Genomic DNA, 22817 nt, shown 5'->3' with positions numbered 1-22817 from the left:
ATTTTAAACTGGGAGTTTTTTAAACTATATGTGCCACTATAATGTTCCCCTCATATGGTTTTCAAAGGTCACTCAGCTTGCAATGTGTGAAATAGTTTGGAAAGGAGAAACATGCAAAAGCAGGACGACCTACTAGGAGACTATTGCAGATATTTACACAAGACAGAATAACTCATAAGAGGATTGTGATGGCAGAGACAGAGGGAAATATGAGGAAATTTCAAAATGTTTGTGGAAAAAATGAATTAAAAGATAAAAAATATAAAATATAAACTATTTCTCAACATAAGTTCCACCAAGTTCAAGACACTTTTGTAAGAAATGACACCAGCCATTTAGTACACCCTAAAGAACTGAGAGTCCTGGAGACTTAACCATGTCAATACAGTCCTTTTTACATTATTAACTGAAGAAAACTGTGTGCCCTTCACAGATGTTTTAAGATTAGGAAACAAAAGAAGTCAGAAGGGGCCAAATCAGGTGGATGCCTAATGATTTCCCATTGAAACACTAACAAAATTGTTCTTGTTTGATGAGAGACATGAGCAGAAGCATTGTCACAGTGGAGAAGAACTGTCTGGTGAAGCTTTCTCAGGTGTTTTTCTGCTAAAGCTTTGGCTAACTTTCTCAAAACACTCTCAATAGGCAAATTAATGTTATCATTCTTTGGTCCTCCACAAAGTCAACAAGAAAAATACCTTGACTATCCCAAAAAAAACTGTTGCCACTACCTTTGCTCTTGACTGGTCTGCTTTGCTTTGACTTCCTCCTCTTGACAGCCATTGCTTTGCTTGCGCTTTTTCTTCAGGATCATACTAGTGAAGCTATGTTTCATCTCCTGCTACAATTCTTTGATGAAATGCTTCAGGATTGTATTAGTCTGTTTTCACACTGCTATAAAGAACTGCCAGGAACTGAGTAATTTATAAACAAAATAGGTTTAATTGAGTCACGGTTCTGCATGTCTCAGGAGGCCTCAGGAAACTTAAAATCATGGTGGAAGGCAAAGGGGAAGCAAAGCCCTTCTTCACATGGTGGTAGCAAAGAGTGAGTGAAAAGCCCAGAGGAAACTGCTGTTTATAAAACCATCAGATCTCATGGGAACACCCTCACTATCATGAAGACAGCATGGGGGAAACTGCCCCGATGATCCAATCAGCTCCCACCAGGTCTTTCCCTCAATAGCTGGGGATTACAATTAAAGATGAGATTTGGGTGAGATCACAAAGTCATATCAAGGATCTTGACCCCACTTGTTTAAACTTTCCACTGAAAGCTCTGCTCTTATCTGTAGCAGATCTGAGTACAACAGTTTTGTCACCCATCGAGTGGAAAGTTTGCTCCACTGTAATTTTTCAGTCAGGATTGTGTAAACTGAACCAAATGAGATGTTTCTTGTGCTGGCTATTGTTTCTGCTGTTCTCTTCAATTAGGGCACAAACAAGATGAATTTTTTTCCTCACAAAGTGATGTGGATACTCTGCCACTATCTATATCTTCAACATCATCTCCTCCCCATTTTGTTGAGATGGGGTCTCATTCTGTTGCCCAGGCTGGACCACAGTGGCTCAATCATAGCTCACTGCAACCTTGAACTGCTGGGCTCAAGCAATCCTCCTGCCTCAGCCTCCCAAGACACTGGGACTACAGGTGTACACCACCACACCTGGCTAATTTTTAAATTTTTAGTACAGATGAGGTCTTGCTATGTTACCCAGGCTGGTCTCAAACTCCTGGACTTGAGAGAGCCTCATGCATAATCCTCCCAAAGTGCTGGGATTACAGGCATGAGCCACCATGCTTGGACGTCTCCTCGTTTCTTAAAATGAGTTATGCACTTGTAGACTGCTGATTTATTTGGGGCATTGTCCTCATAAATTTTTCATAAAGCATCAATTTCATCATTCTTCACCACAAATTCCGTGTTTGTTCTTGCTTCAATCTTGGCAGAATTCAGATTGCTTTAATAGGGGCTCTTTTCAAACTGTCTTAACCGTCTTAGTGCCTCAGATCCTGTTCAGACATGTTATATAACAAGTCAATACAAGTTTATTTTGGTGTACAAAAATTTGGAAACCTATGTAGTTTTTAGCATAATACACATTTTCCATGAACTTTTCAAAGACCCCTCTTAGATAAACCTGGGAGAGATTCCGTATTTAAAATCAATAGGGTTTCAGATGTCCAAGAAGAGATGTGTAGTGAAAAGTTTTTATAGAGGTTAGGAGCTCAGATGAGAGATCCGAGTTGCATAGGAGATTTGGGATGTCTTCTGTTAAAGCCTGGTAACTGAATTCAAGGCATAGATGCCTGGTGTAAAGTGCGGAGTGGGAAGAGAAGGTCCTAGGACCCAGCTCTGAGGAATACCAATATTTTAAGAACTTAGCAGAGGTGGAGCAAGCATCAGAGACTGAAAAAAGGTAGGAGAAAGACCCAGAAGAGAATGTCTTTCACCGAGGCCAAACATTTTCAAAGGGAGGACAGAATCATCAGCTGCCCAATGATACAGAGAGGTCAAGAAAACTAACTGAAAACTAGGGATTAGATTTGTTGACACATGGGAAACTTGTTCTTGGAGAGTGAGGAAATGAATGATAAAGGCACAAACCCTATAGGAGTGAAGTAAGAAGTAGAAAATGGCAACCACACTTTTGGGAAGTTTGGCTATGAAGGCAAAAAAAAAAAAAAAAGAGTATTAGCTGGAGGAAAAACAGGTCTGGAGAAGGGTTATTTTAATATGAAGGGACCTTTGGAATGTTTAAATGCGGATAGAAAGGAGCCAGCGGGAAGAGAGAGAAGAAAAAACTGGCCGAGTGGAAAGAAATCCAGACTACCAGTGGAAGGGTTCTCTTGCATTACCGACCCGCCAACTTAATAGACATCCAGAATTCTGAGGTCTGGGTAGCTTCGGGTTTTAAGTGAAGGGTTTTGTTGGTTGAGTTTGGTTTGGCTAGTTTTCTACACTAAAGCCTTTCCTCCTCCGCCCTTTCTGGGTCCATCGGTCTAATCCCTCCCACCTCGCTTGCTAGAGAAACACACAGCCTATATTTACAAGTTTTACCAGGTCGCCGAGAAGGGCCACGCACTGGATTGCGACCTCGATTGGAACCCGCTTCCCGAAAGGCACATGCGCAGAGAGGTCGTAGTCGCGTTTGAAGTGAGGTAAACTCTAAACCTTACGCAGGCGCGTTAGGTCCTAGTCGCTATGCGTGTGCTTGTGGGTGAGGGACCGCAGAAAGGGAGAGTGCCGGGCGGGCTTAGTCGGGGATTGAGGGCTGGAAATCCGCTTCCGGGAGGGCACTGTCTAGTGCACTGGTAACCTGGCCTTGGCCTCCTAGCCCGAGAAGCCGAATCTCCCTAATCCCTGTGACCTGTGTCACCTCTGCATCGCGGGGAGGGGGAGAAGTGGGGAGCAGTCTGGTGTCAGATGGGCTGGCGCCGGAAGAGGGGGGCCACAGCGGGGACGAAAGGCATCCCCACCCCGACTTCCCGGGAATGTAAGCAATTTGTATTTTCCGATCAGGTGGCGGGACTGGCTTCATTGGGACAGCCCTAAGCCAGCTGCTGAATGCCAGAGGCCACGAAGTGACGTTGGTCTCCCGACAGCCTGGGCCCGGCCGGATCACGTGGGTAAGTCCATCCTCTGGAAGCGGGTGGGAGGGCAGAGTTGGGCGGTGCAGGGCGGGGCAGGGGCACTGTGTGCTCTCTCCAACAGGATGAGCTCGCTGCATCTGGGCTGCCGAGCTGCGATGCCGCCGTCAACCTGGCCGGAGAGAACATCCTCAACCCTCTCCGAAGGTCAGCCTGGGCCTAAAGCTGATACCCACTAGAGCACAGGGAGGACAGTGTACCACTGATGAGAATCTGTGAGCTAGCGGTAATGGAGCTCCCAGATTCTGAACTAAACCGATATCCCAGACTACTCATTCTGCTCCACTCTTCCACCCAGTCAGCCAATTGGCTTAAGTCCTCAGGTATAACTCAGGATGCCCAGAAAATGTATGCCCTTTCCCTCTATAGGAGACATTGACTGTTTCTGTTAAGCCAAAATTCAGGGCTTTACTAGAAATGGGTATGAAATAGTTCCCAGGAAAAGATAGAGGGATATGTGCACCTATGTATTTAGCGGCTTTTTATTTCCCATGTTTCTCCTGCAGATGGAATGAAACCTTCCAAAAAGAGGTTCTCCGCAGCCGCCTAGAGACCACCCAATTGCTGGCTAAAGCCATCACCAAAGCCCTACAACCCCCCAAGGCGTGGGTCTTAGTCACAGGTGTAGGTATGCCCCCTAAATCACCAGCCCCTCATATTAGCTATGGGAAGGGGGTAACTCAGACCTCTGTAGCTGTGCACACACCAGAGCACTGGTCTTTTCCAGGCAAAATGACTTCCTAGTCCCTTAATCCATGCATGTTTCTCCTAACCTTTGTGTACTTTCACTAAGAAACTGAGACCCTGAAAAAGAGTGAGGAGTGGCATCACTCTTAGTGCCAGGGAAGAGTCCACCTATTCCAAAGTCCCTTACTTTTCACACCATAGTTCTTTAGGAACAGAGTTCCTGGTCACCTCTGGGACCAAGTAATTGCAAACAATTATAATGCCCACACCAGCCACTATTTGAAGTGTTTTATGCTTATTATGATTTATTCCTTACAACAACCCTATGAGGTAGGTACTATTATTCCCATTTTAAAGATGTGAAAATTCTATACAGAGAGGTTAAGTAACTTGCATCAAGTCACAGAGTTAATAAATGAGGGAGGTGATTAAAACTCAGGCAGTCTGGTACCCAAGTTCCTGTTCTTAACCACTACACTCTAGCAGCCTCTAAGTTTAGCCCTGCAACCAGAGTTCCTCCAGGGAAGGAACACTTCAGGTCCTGGAGAAGTTCAAGGGGGAAATATCCAAATGGCTCTGTCTCCAAATGGGGAGATCCTAAGGGCCAAAGAAGGTGAGGCCAAGGGAAGCCTCCACTACAGAGAGCCAGGCAGGACCAAGGACACCCAGGGCAAATGAGTGTGTTTCACCGGCAGCTTACTACCAGCCCAGTCTGACTGCAGAGTATGATGAAGACAGCCCAGGAGGGGACTTTGACTTTTTCTCCAACCTCGTAACCAAATGGGAAGCTGCAGCCAGGCTTCCTGGAGATTCTACACGCCAGGTGGTGGTGCGCTCGGGTGAGAAACAGGGGCCTGTGTATCAGACAGGGTTGGAATGTCTTCTCTGGGCTGAGGAAGTGATGGGATTAGGAGAGCTGATGGGATTAGGAGAGCTGAGATTACAGAGTGAGAGGATGCCACGACTTCTAGCCAACCTGCAGATGAGAAGGTGTGAAGTCTTAGACAGCCATACCACTCACTTCTGTTACAGAGCCAAGTCAGCATGGGGAGAGTGGGAAAGGGGAAACAGAAATCAGGAGGAGCAGTGGGGCTGCTTCAAGGCTGAGAGGACCTCTGTACCTTCCCTCTTGCCTGCTGTAGGGGTTGTACTGGGCCGTGGGGGTGGTGCCATCGGCCACATGCTGCTGCCCTTTCGGCTGGGCCTGGGGGGCCCCATCGGCTCAGGCCACCAATTCTTCCCCTGGATACACATCGGGGACCTGGCAGGAATCCTGACCCATGCCCTTGAAGCAAACCACGTGCACGGGGTCCTGAATGGAGTGGCTCCATCCTCCGCCACTAATGCTGAGTTTGCCCAGACGTTGGGTGCTGCCCTGGGCCACCGAGCCTTCATCCCTCTCCCCAGCACTATGGTGCAAGCTGTCTTTGGGCGAGAGCGTGCCATCATGCTGTTGGAGGGCCAGAAGGTGATCCCACGACGAACACTGGCTACTGGCTACCAGTACTCCTTCCCAGAGCTAGGGGCTGCCTTAAAGGAAATTGTAGCCTAAGTAGGTCATGGCAAGGGCCTGAGGCCTGTCCCTCATAGGCTTCCAGGTTAGGCACTGTGAATAGGCTCAGCTCCTCTAGAGAGCTGAAGCCATCTGGTTCTTAGATTCCTCCCCCAGTCCTCTTTCCCATTGTTCTGTTGCTCCACCTTATTGTCTCAAGGCTGTAATCTCATCAGGTTGGGACATTAATCTTTTCAACTCCTTGTAAGATTTCCCAGTTGAGTTTCTCTACATGTCCTGCAGCTGCCCCACTTCTCCTTTATGCTGTGTAGAAAATGCTCTGCAGTTTAGGCAATAAAGATAAATTATCTCACTAACCTTGGCTCATCTCTCTGGCCTAGATTCTCCTACGATTTACTTCAAGGAATGTCACCCTAGATGATTCTTCCCCCAAGACGGGGTTTTGAAAGTTATAATGCGCAGTCTCTCTCATCACCTTCTCCCTTCTTGGTCCTTCAGTTTCCAAAAGAATTTGTCACAAGTTTGGGACATCAGGTTATGATAAAGGTAGGCACTAGAAGAGAGAATGATGATCCACTTCCAGTGGGCCCTGTAGTCACCCTGGATGCTGTCCAAGTGCCATTAGAATGCCAATAGAGGAAGAGGTGAGGCCCAGGTGTAGGACAGACTTCAGTCTGTGTCACCAAATGGCAAGTGCATTACTAACCATACAGTGGTCCCAGTTTATCAGGCTGCAGCAGAACAAAGCCAACATCCCTGTCTATAAGAAGCTTAGGACTTGCCTCTCATCTGACTGGGGCCACTCAGTCAACCAGGGCCGTTAGCACAAAAGGGCAGAAGTTACTTTTGGTCTACTGTACACCCACCATCACTGAAAGTGAAAAGGGCAAGATACCAATCAAGAACTATAAACAACCCTATCTGGAAAAAAATAAAACTCCCAAGTTTTCATCTAGGACCCTTTTTACCTACCTAAAGCTGTGACATCCGCCATAACTTAATCAGATACAGTTCCCCCAGCCACCAGTTCAGGCCATATTAACCAGTCTCTTCTTCTCAGGGACTCTGGGTTATCTCTGAATCATTGTCACCTCCTTGACCAGCCTGTCTCCAACACACCTGCCCCCAGCCTGGGTCAGTATGGTACAGTGGTGTAAATCACCAAAAAGGGAGGGGTGAGGACACAAGGACCCAAGGACCCTCCCCGTCATCATTACATTCTCCATGCAGTATTCAACTCCCTGTGCCATTCAGAGGGAGGCAAAAGTCAGGGCCTGGAAAAGATCTTAACCAGAGACTCACCACAGGGCCCACATAGAACAGAATCCAGGGGCACATGTCCTACTTCTTTATCTGGTCTTGGATTCCAGGAAGTTGACTGGCTCTGTATTGTTCCTGGGGGTATGACCAGCCTCAAAGGTAGACGTAACAGAAAAGCATACTTTAGGCTGCACTAAAGGAAGGAGTACTGATTAATACCATCTACACAGGGAATGTGCTACCTTGGAGATAGTAAATTCCCTGGCACAAGAGGACTTCAAGCAGACCCAGGGCAATGACCTGTAGGAATCAGGGTGGAGAGAGCATGTTAGTGACAGCAGAGTTGGTCTGGTGGCCAGTCAAGTGCCTTCCAACTCTGGTTCTTTCATTTTCCAGATAATTGGTTCATCTAGAACCAACTGGTTCAACTTCCGTTAAGTCCTCCCATCCCCATACACACATACATAAAGCAGAAGTGTGCCTCGCTTTATGCAACATATGTCTTCCATAGAGAAAATGTTAGGGTTGGATCACATTAATATTGTCATTGCAGAGCATGGCTTCATCGATTTGGTGAAAAATCGATGTGTTCATCTCAACACCAGCAAGTGCATCTAACCAGGGATTTGCCAACAAATTTGTTAGTCTGTAAACAAACACTTGAATACAACAGGAGAGCTGCCATTTATAGGAACCCTGAGAGTATTCTGATAATGCAGTCATCCCTAATTTACCTATTGTGTAAATGTGGATTTTGGAGGTTGCTCAAAAGGGATGCAGCCATTATAGGGCATGTTATAGTGAGAATGCAGTGTTAAAATCTAGGGTGTGGACCCTGAAGACAAAGGACCCACATCTCTCTGAAAATGAGGTTTTGGTTAGAGAGCCTGTGCAGCCACAGGCAGACACACCTGAGACTTGGTCCAAGCACCTTTTCTCTAAGAAGCTTTCCTCTATGTTCTCATTTCTCCTCCCAACAGGTATTTTTACCACTGATTTGTAGGCGGAAGTAAAGCCCAAGCAACTCAATCAAGGTCACAAACAGGCATAGCTGAGACCAGAAGCCAAGTCTCCCTCTGCCTTCTTCACTAGCTCACTCCATCCTATCGTGGCCCCATCCACATAACGCTGTGACCCTTCCAGGGCCCAGCGTCTCCTTCCACACTCCCAGGAGCTCAGCCAGGGAGTATCTTGTCCTCTGGCCATCCACAGCAGCAGCCAGAGAGAGGAACAGCTTAACTTCCTGTCAGTTCCCGCCCACCCTGCCCTCCACCCCAGCTCAGCTTGGAGGTGGAGCCAACAGTCTCAGTCTCCAGAACTAATCCTCTCCAGCAGCCCCTACTCCCTACAGAAACCCTGTGCTAAGGCAAAGTTGAGAAGTTAAGGCTGAGCAGAACCTCTTGAGAGCTGGCTGAGGTCCTGACTCGGTAAGATCAGGTCACTTTATGGACCTGTCCCAAAGTGGCTTCCCTGATCCAAAGCAACAACTCAGGGTGCCTCTGGATCAGAGTGTGAGCAGCAGAGGGACTCTCACAGAAAGGGCTGCGCTGGAGGCGGCTGGAGCTGACAGGGCGGCAACCACTCAAGCAGGTGAGGCTCAAAAGTTAAGACTGAGCAGGGCCTCAGACAGTTGGTTAATGTCCCGGCAGTATGGCTCCCGCTGCAGGATGAAGTCCACCTTGTGATCCTGACCCCAAAACACCTCCAGCAGCTGCCGCCGGAGCCGCTCTGTTTCCCGGGTCTTCCGAATGCCACCACTACCTTTTTCCTCTTCTCTCCCGTGCTGCTGTTTACCATGTTCTGCAAAGCTCCTGGAAGGATGCTGAGCCTTAGAAGACCCCTGCGTCCTAGGAAGAAACAGATCAAAAAGAGCCGATGAGCATCCTGGGGGGGAAATTAGATCTTAGTGGGCTACCCCTCTCTTAATTATCGTCCTGCGTATTCTTGGCTTTGGGGGAGAAACCCTGAAGTTCCTGAAGCTGACCACTGAGTGGCAGTATCAACCCACTTCTGAAGGGGAGCTGGGCCGTTCTTTTGGAACCAGGGTGAACTCTGCCACTATTATGATCTAGTTCTAGTCCTAAATGAATCGCTTATGTAATGGTCAGTAGAAGGCATGCTGAATACAACTGGCTCTCAGTATAAGCAACCGTTTTCCAAATAACTCCATCAAACATGCTGATTAAGAGAAACAGGAAGCAGGTGTTTCCCTCCCAGCAAGGAGGTTCTATGTCAGGATCCCCTGGGAAGCTTATAAAGGCCAAGGCAACTCAAACCACTGCAAAATTAAGATCACACTTAATTTTGCCCAAACTGAGATCACACTTCCACCCAAGTCTCTGGGCCTGCTGAGAGAGGGCCAGGGGTGGGGGCTGCCGGCAAGTAGTCTAGGGGAAGGATTACCTGGCTGGCTTCTTCAGAAATTCATCCAGGGTGGGGCCGTTTCGTCCCAGTGGGTCATCAGGTACCATGAAGAGGTTTCCCACAAAGGTAAAGGGCAGCAGGCTGGATGGCGAAAGATATGTGGTCACAGAGGGGGCCCTGGCCTACCTCCCAGACAACTGAGACCAGTATCACCAGAAGCTGCTGGCTCCATCCTTCAAGAAAACTTCACCTCCTTCCCAGAGTTTTCACCCCATGGCCAGAGCAGAGCTGGCTTTAGAAAAACATCTGCATCTGTGCCCAATTCTCAGCAGGAGGGCTCCCTCACCGTTCTCTGATGATTGCCATCCACTTCTCAGACTCCTCCGCCAGGTCCCGGAACTGGTCATTGGAGACAATTATCCCATCTGTCTCTTCAGCCAGCTTCACCATGAACCTGTCTCCAAAACCACAGCAACCGAGAGAGGGTTGAAAAATTACCTACTGGGTACAATGTTCACTATTTGGATCATGGTTACATTAAAAGCCTAGACTTTACCACTATGCATTGTATCCATGTAGCAAAACTGTACTGGTATCCCCAAATCTATAAAATAAGAGTAAAACCACAGCAACCATTTGAGACTCTCCAAGGCCCCAACCCCAGAAGTTTTACTGACTCCCATGAGTCACTTCTGATGGTGGAGATCTGGCCCCCTACCTCACTTGACCCAGCTACAGGCAACTGACTAGATATAACTGCCATGGGCTAGAGAGGAAACAAAGACGACTCCAAGGTGGTCTCCCAGTAGTATCCTATCTGCTCACCATAGTCCTTTACCCAACACTTTGTGCCTCATTAGTAAACAGTAAGATCTAGCTCTGACTGTCTTCCACCCTGCCCAACCAATCCCTCGCAAATCCAACATGCCCTTCCTTTGAAAAGCCTTTGTGCTCTGCTCCCTTACTTCCCAGGCCCACCATTACCACCCTAGTAATTCAAATATTGCAACTGAGATCATGCATCACTTCCTAACAAGGGGTTCCCCGCCTCTGACCACTCACCCACCCTCGAGTCTCCCCTGCCCTGCCACAAGAAAGCATGCTTATCCCCTACACAAAACTCTTCCACACTTGCCCTTTATTTACCAAATAAAGTCTACACGCCCAGGCCTGGTAGCTAAGGCCTTCTACAGGCCAGCTCAAATCACCCTTACAGACTTCTCTCTCCCAATATTCCCTAATCCACTCCCAACTCCAGCTAAAATCAATCATCAGATTACACTCTGCTCTCCACATATGTCTTATGCTGACTTCCATATTTCTCCAACTATTTCCTCTATCTGGAAGGCACTTCCCAAGACTTGCTGAGGAAAAGAATCACCAAGGGAACTCTTTAAAAAAATGCCTGGGCTCCACTTCAGTAATTCTGATTCCACAAGACAGGATAGGACTCACGAGGTGGTGGGTGGTGGTCTTTTTAACAGATTTAGAAACCAAGAGATCCAAACCATCCCAGTCTTCTCAACACAAAAACTCAAAAATCTCTCCTTTCCCACAAAACCCCAGCCGGAAGGGAGCATTCCTGTAGTGTTTGGTTTATGGTTTCTTTCGGCTCTCTAGTCAAGAATCAGATCTTGTTCCCAGTGTTCCCACCTCCTCCTGCAGGCCATGCACCTAGTACTAAGTGAGCAGTCAGTATTTGAAAGATAGTGTGGTATAGGGGGAACTGGGAGTCAGGATTAGATATGACAGATATCAGGCTCTGAGCTTCTGTCTGGGAAACAAATTCAGGGAATGACATATAAATGTCTATGGTACACTTGACCGGACTTGGTGGCTCATGCCTGTAATCCCAGCACTTTGGGAGGCCGAGGTGGGCGGATCACGAGGTCAGGAAATCAAGACCACCCTGGCCAACATGGTGAAACCCCATCTCTACTAAAATGCTAAAAATTAGCCAGGCATGGTGGCATGCACCTGAAGTCCCAGCTACTCGGGAGGCTGAGGTAGGGGAATCACTTGAACCCAGGAGGCGGAGGTTGCAGTGAGCCGAGATCATGCCACTGCACTCCAGCATGGGGACAGAGCAAGGCTCTGTCTCAAAAAAAAAAAAAAAAAAAAGTATATGGTACACTTATGGTATGCAAATGGTATTTTCCAGTTAAGCATATTTTACTATGATCGAATTACAGAGTATGTTGTTCAGCAACATTCGTTCAGTATGCCTGTGCTGTGCACCACTGTGTTTATTCACTGTTATTGGGCAAATTCCCAATTTATATTATGTTATCTGCCAACCAGGTCCCACACAACTGGGCAGACACATGCCTTTAACATTCATTAAAACAAACTCAATCTTCAGTTTCAATTCTGTTTCAATGCAGGTGTGGAAAGAAGGTTCCATATCTTGGGTAATCTGTGAAATCTAGACATAAATAGAATAACATTGGGAGAAAGTAAACTGCTTTTTTGTAGAATACCATTTACTTGTTAAGGAATAGAAGGTAAGTGTTTGAAAAGACAAAGTATATATCACTATGGTTTGGAAACTAATTTTTAAAAACTGAATAATGCCCTAGAGAATAAAGAACTTGTAAATTTTTTAACTTGGCTTTCTAAAATCTGCTCATTTCTCACACCACCTATGCAGACTATGGTAGAAGTGTGCCTTGTATTTTCATTCAAACCATCTGGCAGCTTTGAGGTCTAATTTCCCTTTGCTAAGACAGGTAACCACTCTGACGCTCTGCCTCCACAACTGTAGATTGGAGATATACCCGCTGCTACACTTGAGTAGGTCTGTGCAAAGTTACGAGGGAACTCCACTGTACTCTTGCCCAGGACCTTGAGCAAGGCAAGCACAAACCTCATCTTTTTCGTATATTCACAAGGAGGGTAAATGAATGGAGAAGGACCCTGAGACAAAGAGGTTAATTCACCAAGAAAAGTTCCACAGTCAAAGTCAATGAGTAGTGCTACATGAGGCTCAAATTCAGATCTTCCAATTCTAAATCCAGTGATCTTTCTATTACACCATGTTTTGTACAGTCCTATTATTCGTGGGTTGTTTCTTCATTTTACTTGTTATTTTGATCTTTACTCTGGTTTTTCCAGAATGTTAGGGAAGTTTCTCTGCATGTTTGGAAATTCAGGTAATAAGAAGACATCTGTCAGCTATTTATGTAACCAGCTTTCCCACCTTTCCACTAAATCAGTATTTTCTAGACAGTAAGGCACTATATAAATACGAGGTATCATTTTGTTTGATGAATGATGAATAGGCAAACATGGTTGTCTACAGTTCATCTCATCACACCTGCAGGGCAGGTTTACCTACCCGATCATAAGGCACACAGAGGAGTAACTGGCCCTTACCCACCACCAAGGCTTGGAAACAGTGTAAACCACCAAGAGCTTTTCTCTCTCCCTCAATCTTCCACACGGCTCCTTGAATATCAAGACTGGGGCCAGGAGAGGAGCAAGTACCTGTCATCATAGGAGGAGATCCTCTTGCCATCCATGACTCGTGAGGGTGTGAGGGAGAGCAGGCTGAGGGAATATAGCTTTTGCAGGAAGTGACTCTCTATTAAAAAAAGAACATAATAGGGTTCTCCTCAAGGTGGAAACAGAGCCTGCCCTGGGACACTGAAGACCAGGCCCAACTCACCTCTGACTTTGGAATCCTTACTGAAGCGCCACTGAGGCACAAAGACAGTTATGTCTCGGTGGCCACGGTCCCAGAAGTACTGCACAGCAATGGCAATGCCCCGGCTGGAGAAGTAGTGCTGAAGGCCATGCCTGCAGTGGGAGGGGGTTGGCCAGAGGGGGAGCTTGGCACCCTGGCTACAATGCCAGCCCCACAGGACATATCCTCCCTCCCCCAGGCCCTTAGCCCCACCAGGTACTCACACCATGGCCACGTTGCTGCCGTCAATGACAATATGGCGGAGGTCTGGCTGGCCAGGCACATTGGCAAGGCACAGTGTGAAAGGATCCTGCAGGGCCTCCTTGAAACGCTGTGTTCCAGTCACCAAGTTGCCCCCTCGGGCACCTCGTTTCCATTGAGGCCCCCGACCCCGTGCCATGCCCTGCTGCTTGTCTCCCCTGTCCCCACCGTCTCCCCGGTCTCCCCAGTCACCCCGGTCTCCACAGTGCCATGGGGGTTCCGGTGCAGGCGGAGGGCTGGGCACCCTTGGAGGAGAGGCATTCCCATTATGGAGCCGCTGGAGGAGGGAGGCTCCTCGGGACTGAGCTGCCCTGTGACAGGAGCCATGGGCACCAGGAGGCTCACGGTGGACACAGAGCCCTCCTCCTCCCTGAGTTACCTCCTCCTTCCCCAGGGCCTTCCCTTTCAGGAGTGCTGACTCCCTTAACCCTCCACCCACTGACTGTGGCCTGAGGGCCACTTCTCTCTCCCAGGCCTCTTCCCCAGGCAACTCCTTCCACCCCAAATCCATCTCCCTGGGACCACCCTGTTTCCCTCCCTCCTTCCCCACAGCATAATTGTCTCCCCTTGCTCCCCTGGAATCTCTGGGTCCCACAGATCCAGTGTCCAGGGACTCCCTGCCGTCACTAGGGGGAGCTCTCTCTTCTTGGCACTGAGCACCCAGCAAGCCTGAGCTCCGCCCCTCCCAAGAAGCCAGAGCTCCTGGCCCCTGCCCACTGGACGCCTCCTGCACCAGACTCAGCAGCTCCTCCTGGACAGCCAGGGGCAACTGCAGCAGAGCCTCTCTATGGGCATCCCCCGGCGACTGAAGCAGGGCAGAGAAGTCTCTCAGCACTCCAGTACACTGAGAGGCTCCGGAAGATGGTCCTGGCATGAAGTCCCAGTTCAGCCGCTCTGTCAGCTCTTCTACCCGGCTCTGAGCCATGACAAAAGCCTCAGTCAGGCCACTGATCATCAGTGAGCCGGGCGCCCTGGGCACCAGATGGGCTGATGTGCTCCAGGCCAGACAGTCAAGGAAGAAGCCCTGGGCTCCCAGAAAGATGCAGTGCAGTTTGGGCGGGTAGTGGATTTCATCCTGCAGTTCTGGGCTGCAGAGGCCCTTCAGGTACTCCTGGTTGGGAGGAAGGGAAGGTCAGGAAAAGTAAACTGCTGGAATCCTAACTGGCCTGGGTCACCTCTCCTGGCTCCTTGCTCGCTCCTGAGCTCCAGGATGTCTGAAGTATCCACATGATGTTATTCCCATTTTAGAAATAAGGAAACTGAGACTCCCATCACAAAACTGAGCCATCCTGGAACCCCAGCCTAATCCCAAAGGAAGCAATGTGGCCCAGCCTCCCACCCCACAGTGCATTCCTTGGTGGGGCCAACTTGTTCAGCCAGATATCTCTACTCTATCAACGAGCACAGAATGATTTTTGCGAGCCTGGGCTATCACAGAAGAAATTAAGCTGAAACTGAAAACAAATATACAGTTGGAAAGTCCCTCAAAACTCAGGGGCACTGAGGTTGCCAGTGAGACAACCAAGAAAATCGAGATCCTCCCCAGGCCCCTCCTCTTCCCTGCTCTCCTCCGCCCTGGGGGAAAGCGTCCTTGGTGCCTGGAGGGATGGGGGAGAGAAGGAGTTCACCTTGGCTCTGCTGGCGTTTTCCTTAGGGCCCTCCAGCTGCAGCCAGATGTGGGGGTTGTCCGGACAGTCCTTCGGAAGGACACTCACCCCCACGCTGAAGATGCGCTTCACATGAGGCTGCTGTTCCCGAACCTTGTTCTCAGCCTCCGCAGACACTGCAAAGCGGTCTGGGGACGCGGGGCGGGCCTCCCAGGTAGGCATGGCTGCTGCCCCCAGCCCTGGAAGGGGAGAAGGCAGCTCAGAGCCTCACTGCACCCTCAATCCAAATCCTGGTTTCTGGGACTACACCAGCTATCAACAGGTCGCACCTAGTTAAGGCTCTGGTAAACAGCCCCAGTAGGTGACAAGCATCTGAGTCCACTGGAGGTAGGGAGGGAGTATGTCATGCAGGCCTTTCCGGAGAGGAAGTCCCGGTAAACAAGGCTGTCTATCGAGAGTGGGCGTCTGGGCTTTGGAAAACGAAGACCACAGTCCTGAGCAAGAAGGGTGGGGAGAGCTTCAGCTCTCGGCCTGGAGGCCAGAAGGAGTCTCCTGGGGGACTCTGCAGCTTCTTAAAGACGAATCCTCAGCAGGGGTTTGAACTAGGCTGTCCTCTGGGGGCCCTGGTCTGCCATTTCCAAGGTTCAAGCCACTCCCACCCCTCCCCCAGCCGTCTGCTGCCCCTCTCCGTCACGCCACGAGCGCCGCCCAGGGCCCAGGGGCCGGGCCGGGCCCGCCCACCGAGGACTGGGACAGCCACCCTGGGCCAGGCCTACTCCGCACCATGGCCCCGCTCCCCTCTCCCGGGCGCGGGGAGGGGCGCGCCTACCGCCTCCGCCGCCCGCGCCGGCCTCGGGTCCTCTCAGCGCCCGCCGGGCCCCCGCCTTGCCCGCGCCCCTAGCCTAGGGGACAAGGGCAGGGGGCCCGAATCTGGGCGGTCCTTCCCGGGTTCCTCACCCAGCGGGGACCTCTCTTGTCCACATCGCACGCAAACTGTTTCTTGAGTCACTTCCTGGCCTGGGGCGGAGTCAGCCCAGCTCCTCCCGGCTGCGCGCCCTCCTCCCAAGCCCGCCGCCTCGCCCAGCGGCCCCGGCGGGCCCGCTCGGCCTAGTCCCTTCGGCGGCTCCAGGGCTCGCTCTTCGCTCTTCTCCAGTCTGTCTCCCGGCCCTCGGGGTGCTCGCGCATTCTGCGCAGTTATTTCTCGGAAAGTGGAACCATGCGTTCAAAGTTGTTTCCCGCGAATAAAGATGTGGCCAACCAAAGAGGCAGCGTGACTGGCTCCACTGGTGCTCTAGGCCCAAGCACTTTCTACCAAAGCAATCGTGGCGGAGGCGAGGGAGGGGGATACCCCGGGTGGAATACCCCTTTCTTCCAACAAATGGAAAGATGCCACGAAAAAGGGCTGTTGATTTGTGGGGGATTTTGAAGAGAGGAGGAATGGGAGGAAGGGGTTGAGGGGCTGCCTCTGGCATATGCACACACGCACACATTCTCTCGCACCCCTCACACACAAACATACCGTGTTCTCCATCCCCCCAGGTCCAGCCTTCAGTGCAGTCCCGTCCAGCAGGGCTGCCCTGAAGCTCTGGCTGCAGCCCTCCCGTCCAGCGGGCTGGCGGCTTCATCCCTCCTCTCTCTCCCAAAGCCCAACTGCTGTCATTGCATGCTCTGCCAAGGAGGAGGGAACTGCAGTGACAGCAGGAGTAAGAGTGGGAGCCAGGACAGAGCCGGGACACAGGTATGGAGAGGGGGTGTAGCGAGCCTAGAGAGGGCAGATGATCAGGGTGCTGGTGGTGAGAGTCCAGGGAGAGGAGCGGAAACAGAAGAGGAACAGAAGACAGGGGCACTTGTGGGTTGCAGAGCCCCTCAGCCATGTTGGGAGCCAAGCCACACTGGCTACCAGGTCCCCTACACAGTCCTGGGCTTCCCTTGGCTCTGATGCTTCTGGCCCTGGGGGCCGGGTGGGCCCAGGAGGGGTCAGAGCCCGTCTTGCTGGAGGGGGAGTGCCTTGTGGTCTGTGAGCCTGGGCGAGCTACCGCAGGGGGGCCCGGAGGAGCAGCCCTGGGAGAGGCACCCCCTGGGCGAGTGGCATTTGCTGCGGTCAGAAGCCACCACCATGAGCCAGCAGGGGAAACCGGCAATGGCACCAGTGGGGCCATCTACTTTGACCAGGTAATCCCCCGACCCCTGTCCATGGGACCTGGAAGGACCCTGCAAGGACCTGGAAGCAACTGTCCAAGCCCACTTTGCTGTCCCCGAGGCTTTAAGAAAACAGCTTCCTACATCTTTGCCTAATCTGGCCTGTTGCCGCTTCACCCCACCGATGGTTTCCCCTCCCTCCACCCATACGCAGCCCCTCCTTGCCCCTTCTCACCATTTCTTTTTAATCTGTTCATGCCTATTAACTCCTACTTGCCACTCCTTCTATTCATTACTCACTGCCCCTGCCCAGTCCCCATGGTACCCCTGTGCCATGGGCATTTCCTGAGCCCCACTCAGCAGGCTCTGCTTCCCCCAGGTCCTGGTGAACGAGGGCGGTGGCTTTGACCGGGCCTCCGGCTCCTTCGTAGCCCCTGTCCGGGGTGTCTACAGCTTCCGGTTCCATGTGGTGAAGGTGTACAACCGCCAAACTGTCCAGGTGACCTCAGCACTGGCCCCCATCCCTGGCTCAGGAGGGGAGGGAGGGGGAAGAAGTGGAGCCCAGCTGACCTCCAGGTGGACCCTCCATGGACATGTGTCCTGGAGGCCAGGACCAGGGGAGGAATGGGCCTGCCTTGCATTGAATGTGGAGGATGTGCAGAGTCCAATGCTGGCCACCCCTCAGCCCCCCGGGGAGAGCCCATTAAGACCCAGCTTCCCAAGAGGAAGCCCCTAGGAAAGTGGGGGTCCTGAGCTAAGGACTGGGGAATGGAGGCTAACTGGGCTCCCCTCCCCAGGTGAGCCTGATGCTGAACACGTGGCCTGTCATCTCAGCCTTTGCCAATGACCCTGATGTGACCCGGGAGGCAGCCACCAGCTCTGTGCTACTGCCCTTGGACCCCGGGGACCGAGTGTCTCTGCGCCTGCGTCGGGGGAATCTACTGGGTGGCTGGAAATACTCAAGTTTCTCTGGCTTCCTCATTTTCCCTCTCTGAGGACCCAAGCCTTTCAAGCACAAGAATCCAGCCCCTGGCAACTTTCTTCTGCCCTCTCTTGCCCCAGAAACAGCAGAGGCAGGAGAGAGACCCCCCTCTCGCTGCCTAGATCCCACCTCCTTGCATGGGACCCTGTGCCAAACACCCAAGTTTAAGAGAAGAGTAGAGCTGTGGCATCTCCAGACCTGGTCTTTCCACCTACCCACCACCAGTTCCCCTCCCAGCCACCTGCTGCATCTGTTCCTGCCTGCAGCCCTAGAATCAGGGCAAGGTTTGGCAAGAAGGAAGATCTGCACTACTTTGCAGCCTCTGCTCCTCCTGTTCTCCCACCCCAGCTTCCTGCTCAATGCTGTTCAGGAACAGGTGGCACAGGTGAGCCTCACAGGCCCCCACAGGAGCCCAGATGGACAAGCCTCAGCATACCCTGCAGGCTTCTTCCTGTGAGGAATGCCAGCATCAGAGATTTCAGCCAGCACCGTCAGAAGCTGAACCAGCACCGTATGGGCTAGGGTGGGAAGCTCAGCCACAGGCAGAAGTGTGGGAAGAGCCTGGAGTCTGTAGCTGGTGAGGAAGGAAGGAGGGTGTATTGTCTAGTCTGAACATGGTACACATTCTGCATGTATAGCAGAGCAGCCAGCAGGCAGCAATCCTGGATGTCCTTCTATGCCAGATCCCAGATAGACTCTGGCCCTTACCTCCCCACCTGAGACTAGGGTGAGTGTGTTTGCTCTGGCTGAGAGCAGAGCTGAGAGCAGGTATACAGAGCTGGAGGTGGACCATGGAAAACATCGATAACCATGCATCCTCTTGCTTGGCCACCTCCTGAAACTGCTCCATCTTTGAAGTTTGAACGTCAGTCCCTCCACACTCTGACTGCTGCCTCCTTCCTCCCAGCTCTCTCACTGAGTTATCTTCACTGTACCTGTTCCAGCCTATCTACACCATCTCTCTTTCTCCTGATCTGTGCTGTCTTATTCTCCTCCTTAGGCCTCCTATTACCTGGGATTCCATGATTCATTCCTTCAGACCCTCTCCTGCCAGTATGCTAAACCCTCCCTCTCTGTTTCTTATCCTGCTGTCCCATTGGCCCAGCCTGGATAAATCTATCAATAAAACAACTAGAGAATGGTGGTCAGTGAGACACTATAGGATCACTAAAGAGAAGATGCCTCTGGAGTTTGGATCGGGTGTTACAGGTACAAGTAGGTATGTTGCAGAGGAAAATAAATATTAAACTGTATACTAAAGTTACATTTGAAAAGTTGAATAATGTTCGAGTTAAGGAAATACCAAGGTGAATTTGTGGTTTTAAAAAGAAATAACTTTGTGAACTGTCACTGATACTAAAAACGACATCAAGAACAATCTGATATCCATTCTTAGAAACTGGATCTTTGCTTCAAATATTAGTCACCATTAAAAAAAAAAATACCAAAAAACCCTCAGGTTCCTTGAAGAATAGCTGCACACCTTAAGTAACTCCAGGCCCAGAAAATGTTGTTGATGACAGAAAGCAAAGATACTTTTTAAATGTATAAAGTAAAGCTGAAAAGGCAAAGGAATCAATTTAAAGAGACTCCCACTTAACATGCTTTGACAATTTGATTATCAAAAGGAAAATAATATAGCTAATTGGAACAAGGTGAATTTTTTAAAATCCATGCATCTATAATGATATTCAAAAAGAAAGAAGTCACTATAAAGTGTGCCAAAAGGTAGTTAATATACTGAGTGAAAAGAGTGAACATAATAGGCTATTTTAGTGAGTCGCGATAAGTAGAACATAAATATAGTAGACATTTTGCCTATTTGCAAGGTACGTTTGTTTTTCTTTATCTGTGTAAGTAGGGAGGGGTGAGTACAGAGAACTGTGAGTAATTCCAGGAAGATCTGGCACTGTGCCAAGAATGAAAGATACTATTTGGGCATATTTTGCAACTAAGAAGAAAAACAGTCTAATGGTGTGTTATAAGACAATGGATTAGTCAAATGTCCAAGACAACTGTTCACTGCTCAGGCTTGATTGTTCATCTCCCGGAAAATGGATCCTCTGTATTACCCCACTCATTATAATGAGATATTAATTAGGCAAAATGATTAAGAGTAGGTTTGGCTGTAACAGTAAAACCCAAAATAAGAATAGCTTAAACAAAATAGGAAATCATTTCTGTCTCACATAGAAGAATCTGTAAATAAAAGTCCAGGGATGGATGGCAGCCTTATGATCATTTGAAAGCCCAGTCTCCTGTCTTGCTGTTCTACCATCCTTAGCTTGCCACCTCATGACCCAAGACGGCTCCCTGAGCTCCAGCCATTACATCAGCCTAACAGGAAGGAGGAAGGAAGAAACAGCACATCTCTTTCCTTGAAAGAAGCTTTCTGAAAGGTGCACCAATATGTCTGATTGTGTCTCAGCAGAATTTAGTCACCTGGGCTCACCAAGCCAGGGAGAGAGGCTAGGAGCTATAGGGTTTATTCCAGGCAGCCATGTCCAGCTAGAAGTTGGGAGTTTTATAATAAAGAAGAAGGGGAGATTAGCTATCGAGGAAGACAACTAGCAGTTGTTCTTTGTTGTTGTTTTTTGAGACAGAGTCACGCTCTGTCAACCAGGCCAGAGTGCAGTGGCGCAATTTCAGCTCACTGCAACCTCCGCCTCCTGGATTCAAGCAATTATCATGCCTTAGCCTCATGAGTAGCTGGGATTACAGTTGTGCGCCACCAGGCCCAGCTAATTTTTTGTATTGTCAGTAAAGATGGGGTTTTGCCATGTTGTCCAGGCTGGTCTCAAACTCCTGGCCTCACGTGATCCAATTACAGGTGTGAGCTACCACATCTGGCCACAAAGTACTACCAACTTGGTGGCTTAAAGCAACTATTTATTACCCTGGCTTCTCTGCTCAGGGTTTCACAAGGTCAAAAGCAAAGTATAAGCAGGGTGGCCTTCTTTACTGGAGGGGAGGAATTCACTTCTAAACTCATTTAAAGTTCAGTTCCTTATGGTTGTAGGACTTAGGTCCTGGCCCCCTCCATTCTCAAGCCAACAATGGCAAGCCAGGTGCTTCTCACACTTTGAATCTCTCAGGCCTACCTTTCTACCATCTCTCTCTGACTTCAGTGGACAAAGTTCTCTAAGTTAAAGGACTCATGTGATTAGATTGGGCCCACCCAGATAAGCCAGGATAATCTCCCTATTTTGAGGTCCACAACCTGAATTGCATATTTGAAGTTTGTTTTGCCATGTAACATAACATATTCATAGGTTCCAGGGATTAAGGTACGGACATCTTCGGGACATCTGCATATCAGAGTCACTAAACTTAAAGATGGCATCATGTAGAGAAAAGGCATCCAGCTACAATACCGCTGCATGGAAAACGTATGGGCTTGAAAATTTCCCATGATATATACAAGATAAATATCAGTTCAGATTTTAATCATTTTAGAAAGTGAACCAATTCCCAGGTCCCAACCAAAAATTCATTGATTAATAATCCAAAACTTGATCTACATTGAGATATATTTTTATTTTAGATATCTAAATTCAAAAATTGGCCTGAGCTGAGATAATGTCTCTCAGGTCTACAGCCCATTTTTATAGTGGATTTAAGCATAGATATCATGAACTTTATAATCCTTATAATGGTGTGTGTCCTTTATCAAAATGAAGCTTTTAGAGAAACTGATGTTAGTGATTCAATTGAAATATTTAGGAGGATTTGATTGTTTTTAATCAATGTTTAAATAATTTTACTTGTTAAATGTAGAGATTTTGATTTGCTGGTTATAGAAATTGTGTTCAAATATTTAGACCATTTTTCCTCCAGTAGGTTTGTGAATAGATTAAACAATAAATAAAGCACAGGTGATGGTGAGTGATCCTCTTCAGGTACCAAAAGCTCCTCAGACTTTAAGGATCCTAACAGCAGACTCCAACTGTTCACCTTCCCTATGTCCATGGCCTGGCAGCTGATTCCTACAGAGAAGTCCCACTGAGGAAGGATTCAATGTGGATCTAAATCCATGGCCTCCAGCCACATCTGGTCCTCAATCCTGTAATCCTCAGTCCTCTGACTCTACTGGTTTCCTTTGCCCGCTGCCCCTCATCTTCCCCAGAATCCACTGCCAGCTTCTGTTCACTCCTTAAGCCTTTTGCCCCACCGGTTCTGCTCCTATGGCCCATGGTCAGTGGCAGACAGCCTCACTTTTCACCTCACTGAGCACACAGAAACTCCAAGCAGGACCCTGACCACCACCACACTTATAAACTCACCTTCCTCACCATCTCTTCTTCCTCCTGTCTGTCTTGATGGGAGACGAGTTCTTCCTCCTGTCAAGGCTGCTATCCTTATCCACCAGTCTTGGATCCAGTTTCCTGCAGACATCCTGCCATCTATCACTCTCCTTTCTACTCACTCCTTCCCTTCAGCAGCTTTAAAGTTTAAGAGCTCAAGTCTCTTAAATCTAAAAGAGAAAATAGGCATGGAGTAGTTGTAGATCTAGATATAGCTATCCTCAGCTCTATCTATTCCTGCAGGTAGTTAGCATCAGCTAATCTCCTCTTTAAAGCAAAATATCATAGTACAAATGCCTACACTCTCCATTACACCTCGTAATCACCAGTGAACTATGGCCTCCACTGCTCCACCTGAACTGCC

General features: G+C 49.3%; 3 protein-coding genes across 12 annotated transcripts; 2 read left to right on the top strand and 1 right to left on the bottom strand.

Annotated features, from left to right (window-relative positions):
• The first annotated feature begins 2707 nt into the window (after positions 1 to 2707).
• Positions 2708 to 6207, top strand: SDR39U1 (short chain dehydrogenase/reductase family 39U member 1). 3 transcript variants are annotated; one of them, XM_017890272.1, is made up of 6 exons: positions 2711 to 3221; positions 3524 to 3630; positions 3716 to 3798; positions 4158 to 4279; positions 5034 to 5177; positions 5481 to 6207. In XM_017890272.1, exons 1-6 carry the CDS (start codon positions 3206 to 3208, stop codon positions 5888 to 5890), a joined length of 882 nt encoding a protein of 293 aa, XP_017745761.1. In that variant the 5' UTR covers positions 2711 to 3205; the 3' UTR covers positions 5891 to 6207. The 3 variants fall into 3 exon arrangements, with proteins under 3 accessions (XP_017745760.1, XP_017745761.1, XP_017745762.1); XM_017890271.1 differs by having other exon boundaries at positions 2708 to 3221; positions 5034 to 6207; XM_017890273.1 differs by lacking the exons at positions 2711 to 3221; positions 3524 to 3630; positions 4158 to 4279 and having other exon boundaries at positions 3717 to 3798.
• On the bottom strand, positions 4617 to 22792 carry KHNYN (KH and NYN domain containing). 8 transcript variants are annotated; one of them, XM_017890266.1, is made up of 9 exons: positions 15858 to 16040; positions 15358 to 15522; positions 15050 to 15267; positions 13385 to 14532; positions 13143 to 13273; positions 12962 to 13058; positions 9822 to 9929; positions 9515 to 9616; positions 7582 to 8958 (listed from the first exon to the last, which is right to left on the bottom strand). In XM_017890266.1, exons 3-9 carry the CDS (start codon positions 15248 to 15250, stop codon positions 8709 to 8711), a joined length of 2037 nt encoding a protein of 678 aa, XP_017745755.1. In that variant the 5' UTR covers positions 15251 to 15267; positions 15358 to 15522; positions 15858 to 16040; the 3' UTR covers positions 7582 to 8708. The 8 variants fall into 8 exon arrangements, 7 of the variants coding, with proteins under 7 accessions (XP_017745753.1, XP_017745758.1, XP_017745756.1 ...); XM_017890264.1 differs by lacking the exons at positions 15358 to 15522; positions 15858 to 16040 and adding an exon at positions 16548 to 16671 and having other exon boundaries at positions 4617 to 8958; XM_017890269.1 differs by lacking the exon at positions 15358 to 15522 and having other exon boundaries at positions 4617 to 8958; positions 15986 to 16075.
• Positions 16123 to 19418, top strand: CBLN3 (cerebellin 3 precursor). Its single transcript, XM_017890274.1, has 3 exons — positions 16123 to 17200; positions 17547 to 17666; positions 17965 to 19418. Exons 1-3 carry the CDS (start codon positions 16901 to 16903, stop codon positions 18160 to 18162), a joined length of 618 nt encoding a protein of 205 aa, XP_017745763.1. The 5' UTR covers positions 16123 to 16900; the 3' UTR covers positions 18163 to 19418.
• Positions 22793 to 22817: the final 25 nt, after the last annotated feature.

Source organism: Rhinopithecus bieti, unplaced genomic scaffold (assembly GCF_001698545.2).
Source record: "Rhinopithecus bieti isolate Rb0 unplaced genomic scaffold, ASM169854v2 scaffold_20178, whole genome shotgun sequence".
Lineage (NCBI taxonomy): Eukaryota > Metazoa > Chordata > Mammalia > Primates > Cercopithecidae > Rhinopithecus > Rhinopithecus bieti.
The sequence above is the reverse complement of the archived record's forward strand: the minus strand, read 5'-3'. Positions and strand labels throughout refer to the sequence as shown.

Coding starts and splice junctions, on each gene's coding strand:
- KHNYN (XM_017890263.1), bottom strand. CDS start 22,544: ATGTCTGCAGGAAACTGGATCCAAGACTGGTGGATAAGGATAGCAGCC. Junction 14,533..15,049: donor AAAACGCCAGCAGAGCCAAG/GTGAACTCCTTC, acceptor CCTCCCAACCAG/GAGTACCTGAAGGGCCTCTG. Junction 13,059..13,142: donor TAAGGATTCCAAAGTCAGAG/GTGAGTTGGGCC, acceptor TTTTTTTAATAG/AGAGTCACTTCCTGCAAAAG.
- SDR39U1 (XM_017890271.1), top strand. Junction 3,631..3,715: donor GGCCCGGCCGGATCACGTGG/GTAAGTCCATCC, acceptor TCTCTCCAACAG/GATGAGCTCGCTGCATCTGG. Junction 3,799..4,157: donor ATCCTCAACCCTCTCCGAAG/GTCAGCCTGGGC, acceptor TTTCTCCTGCAG/ATGGAATGAAACCTTCCAAA.
- CBLN3 (XM_017890274.1), top strand. CDS start 16,901: ATGTTGGGAGCCAAGCCACACTGGCTACCAGGTCCCCTACACAGTCCT. Junction 17,201..17,546: donor GGGCCATCTACTTTGACCAG/GTAATCCCCCGA, acceptor TGCTTCCCCCAG/GTCCTGGTGAACGAGGGCGG. Junction 17,667..17,964: donor ACAACCGCCAAACTGTCCAG/GTGACCTCAGCA, acceptor TCCCCTCCCCAG/GTGAGCCTGATGCTGAACAC.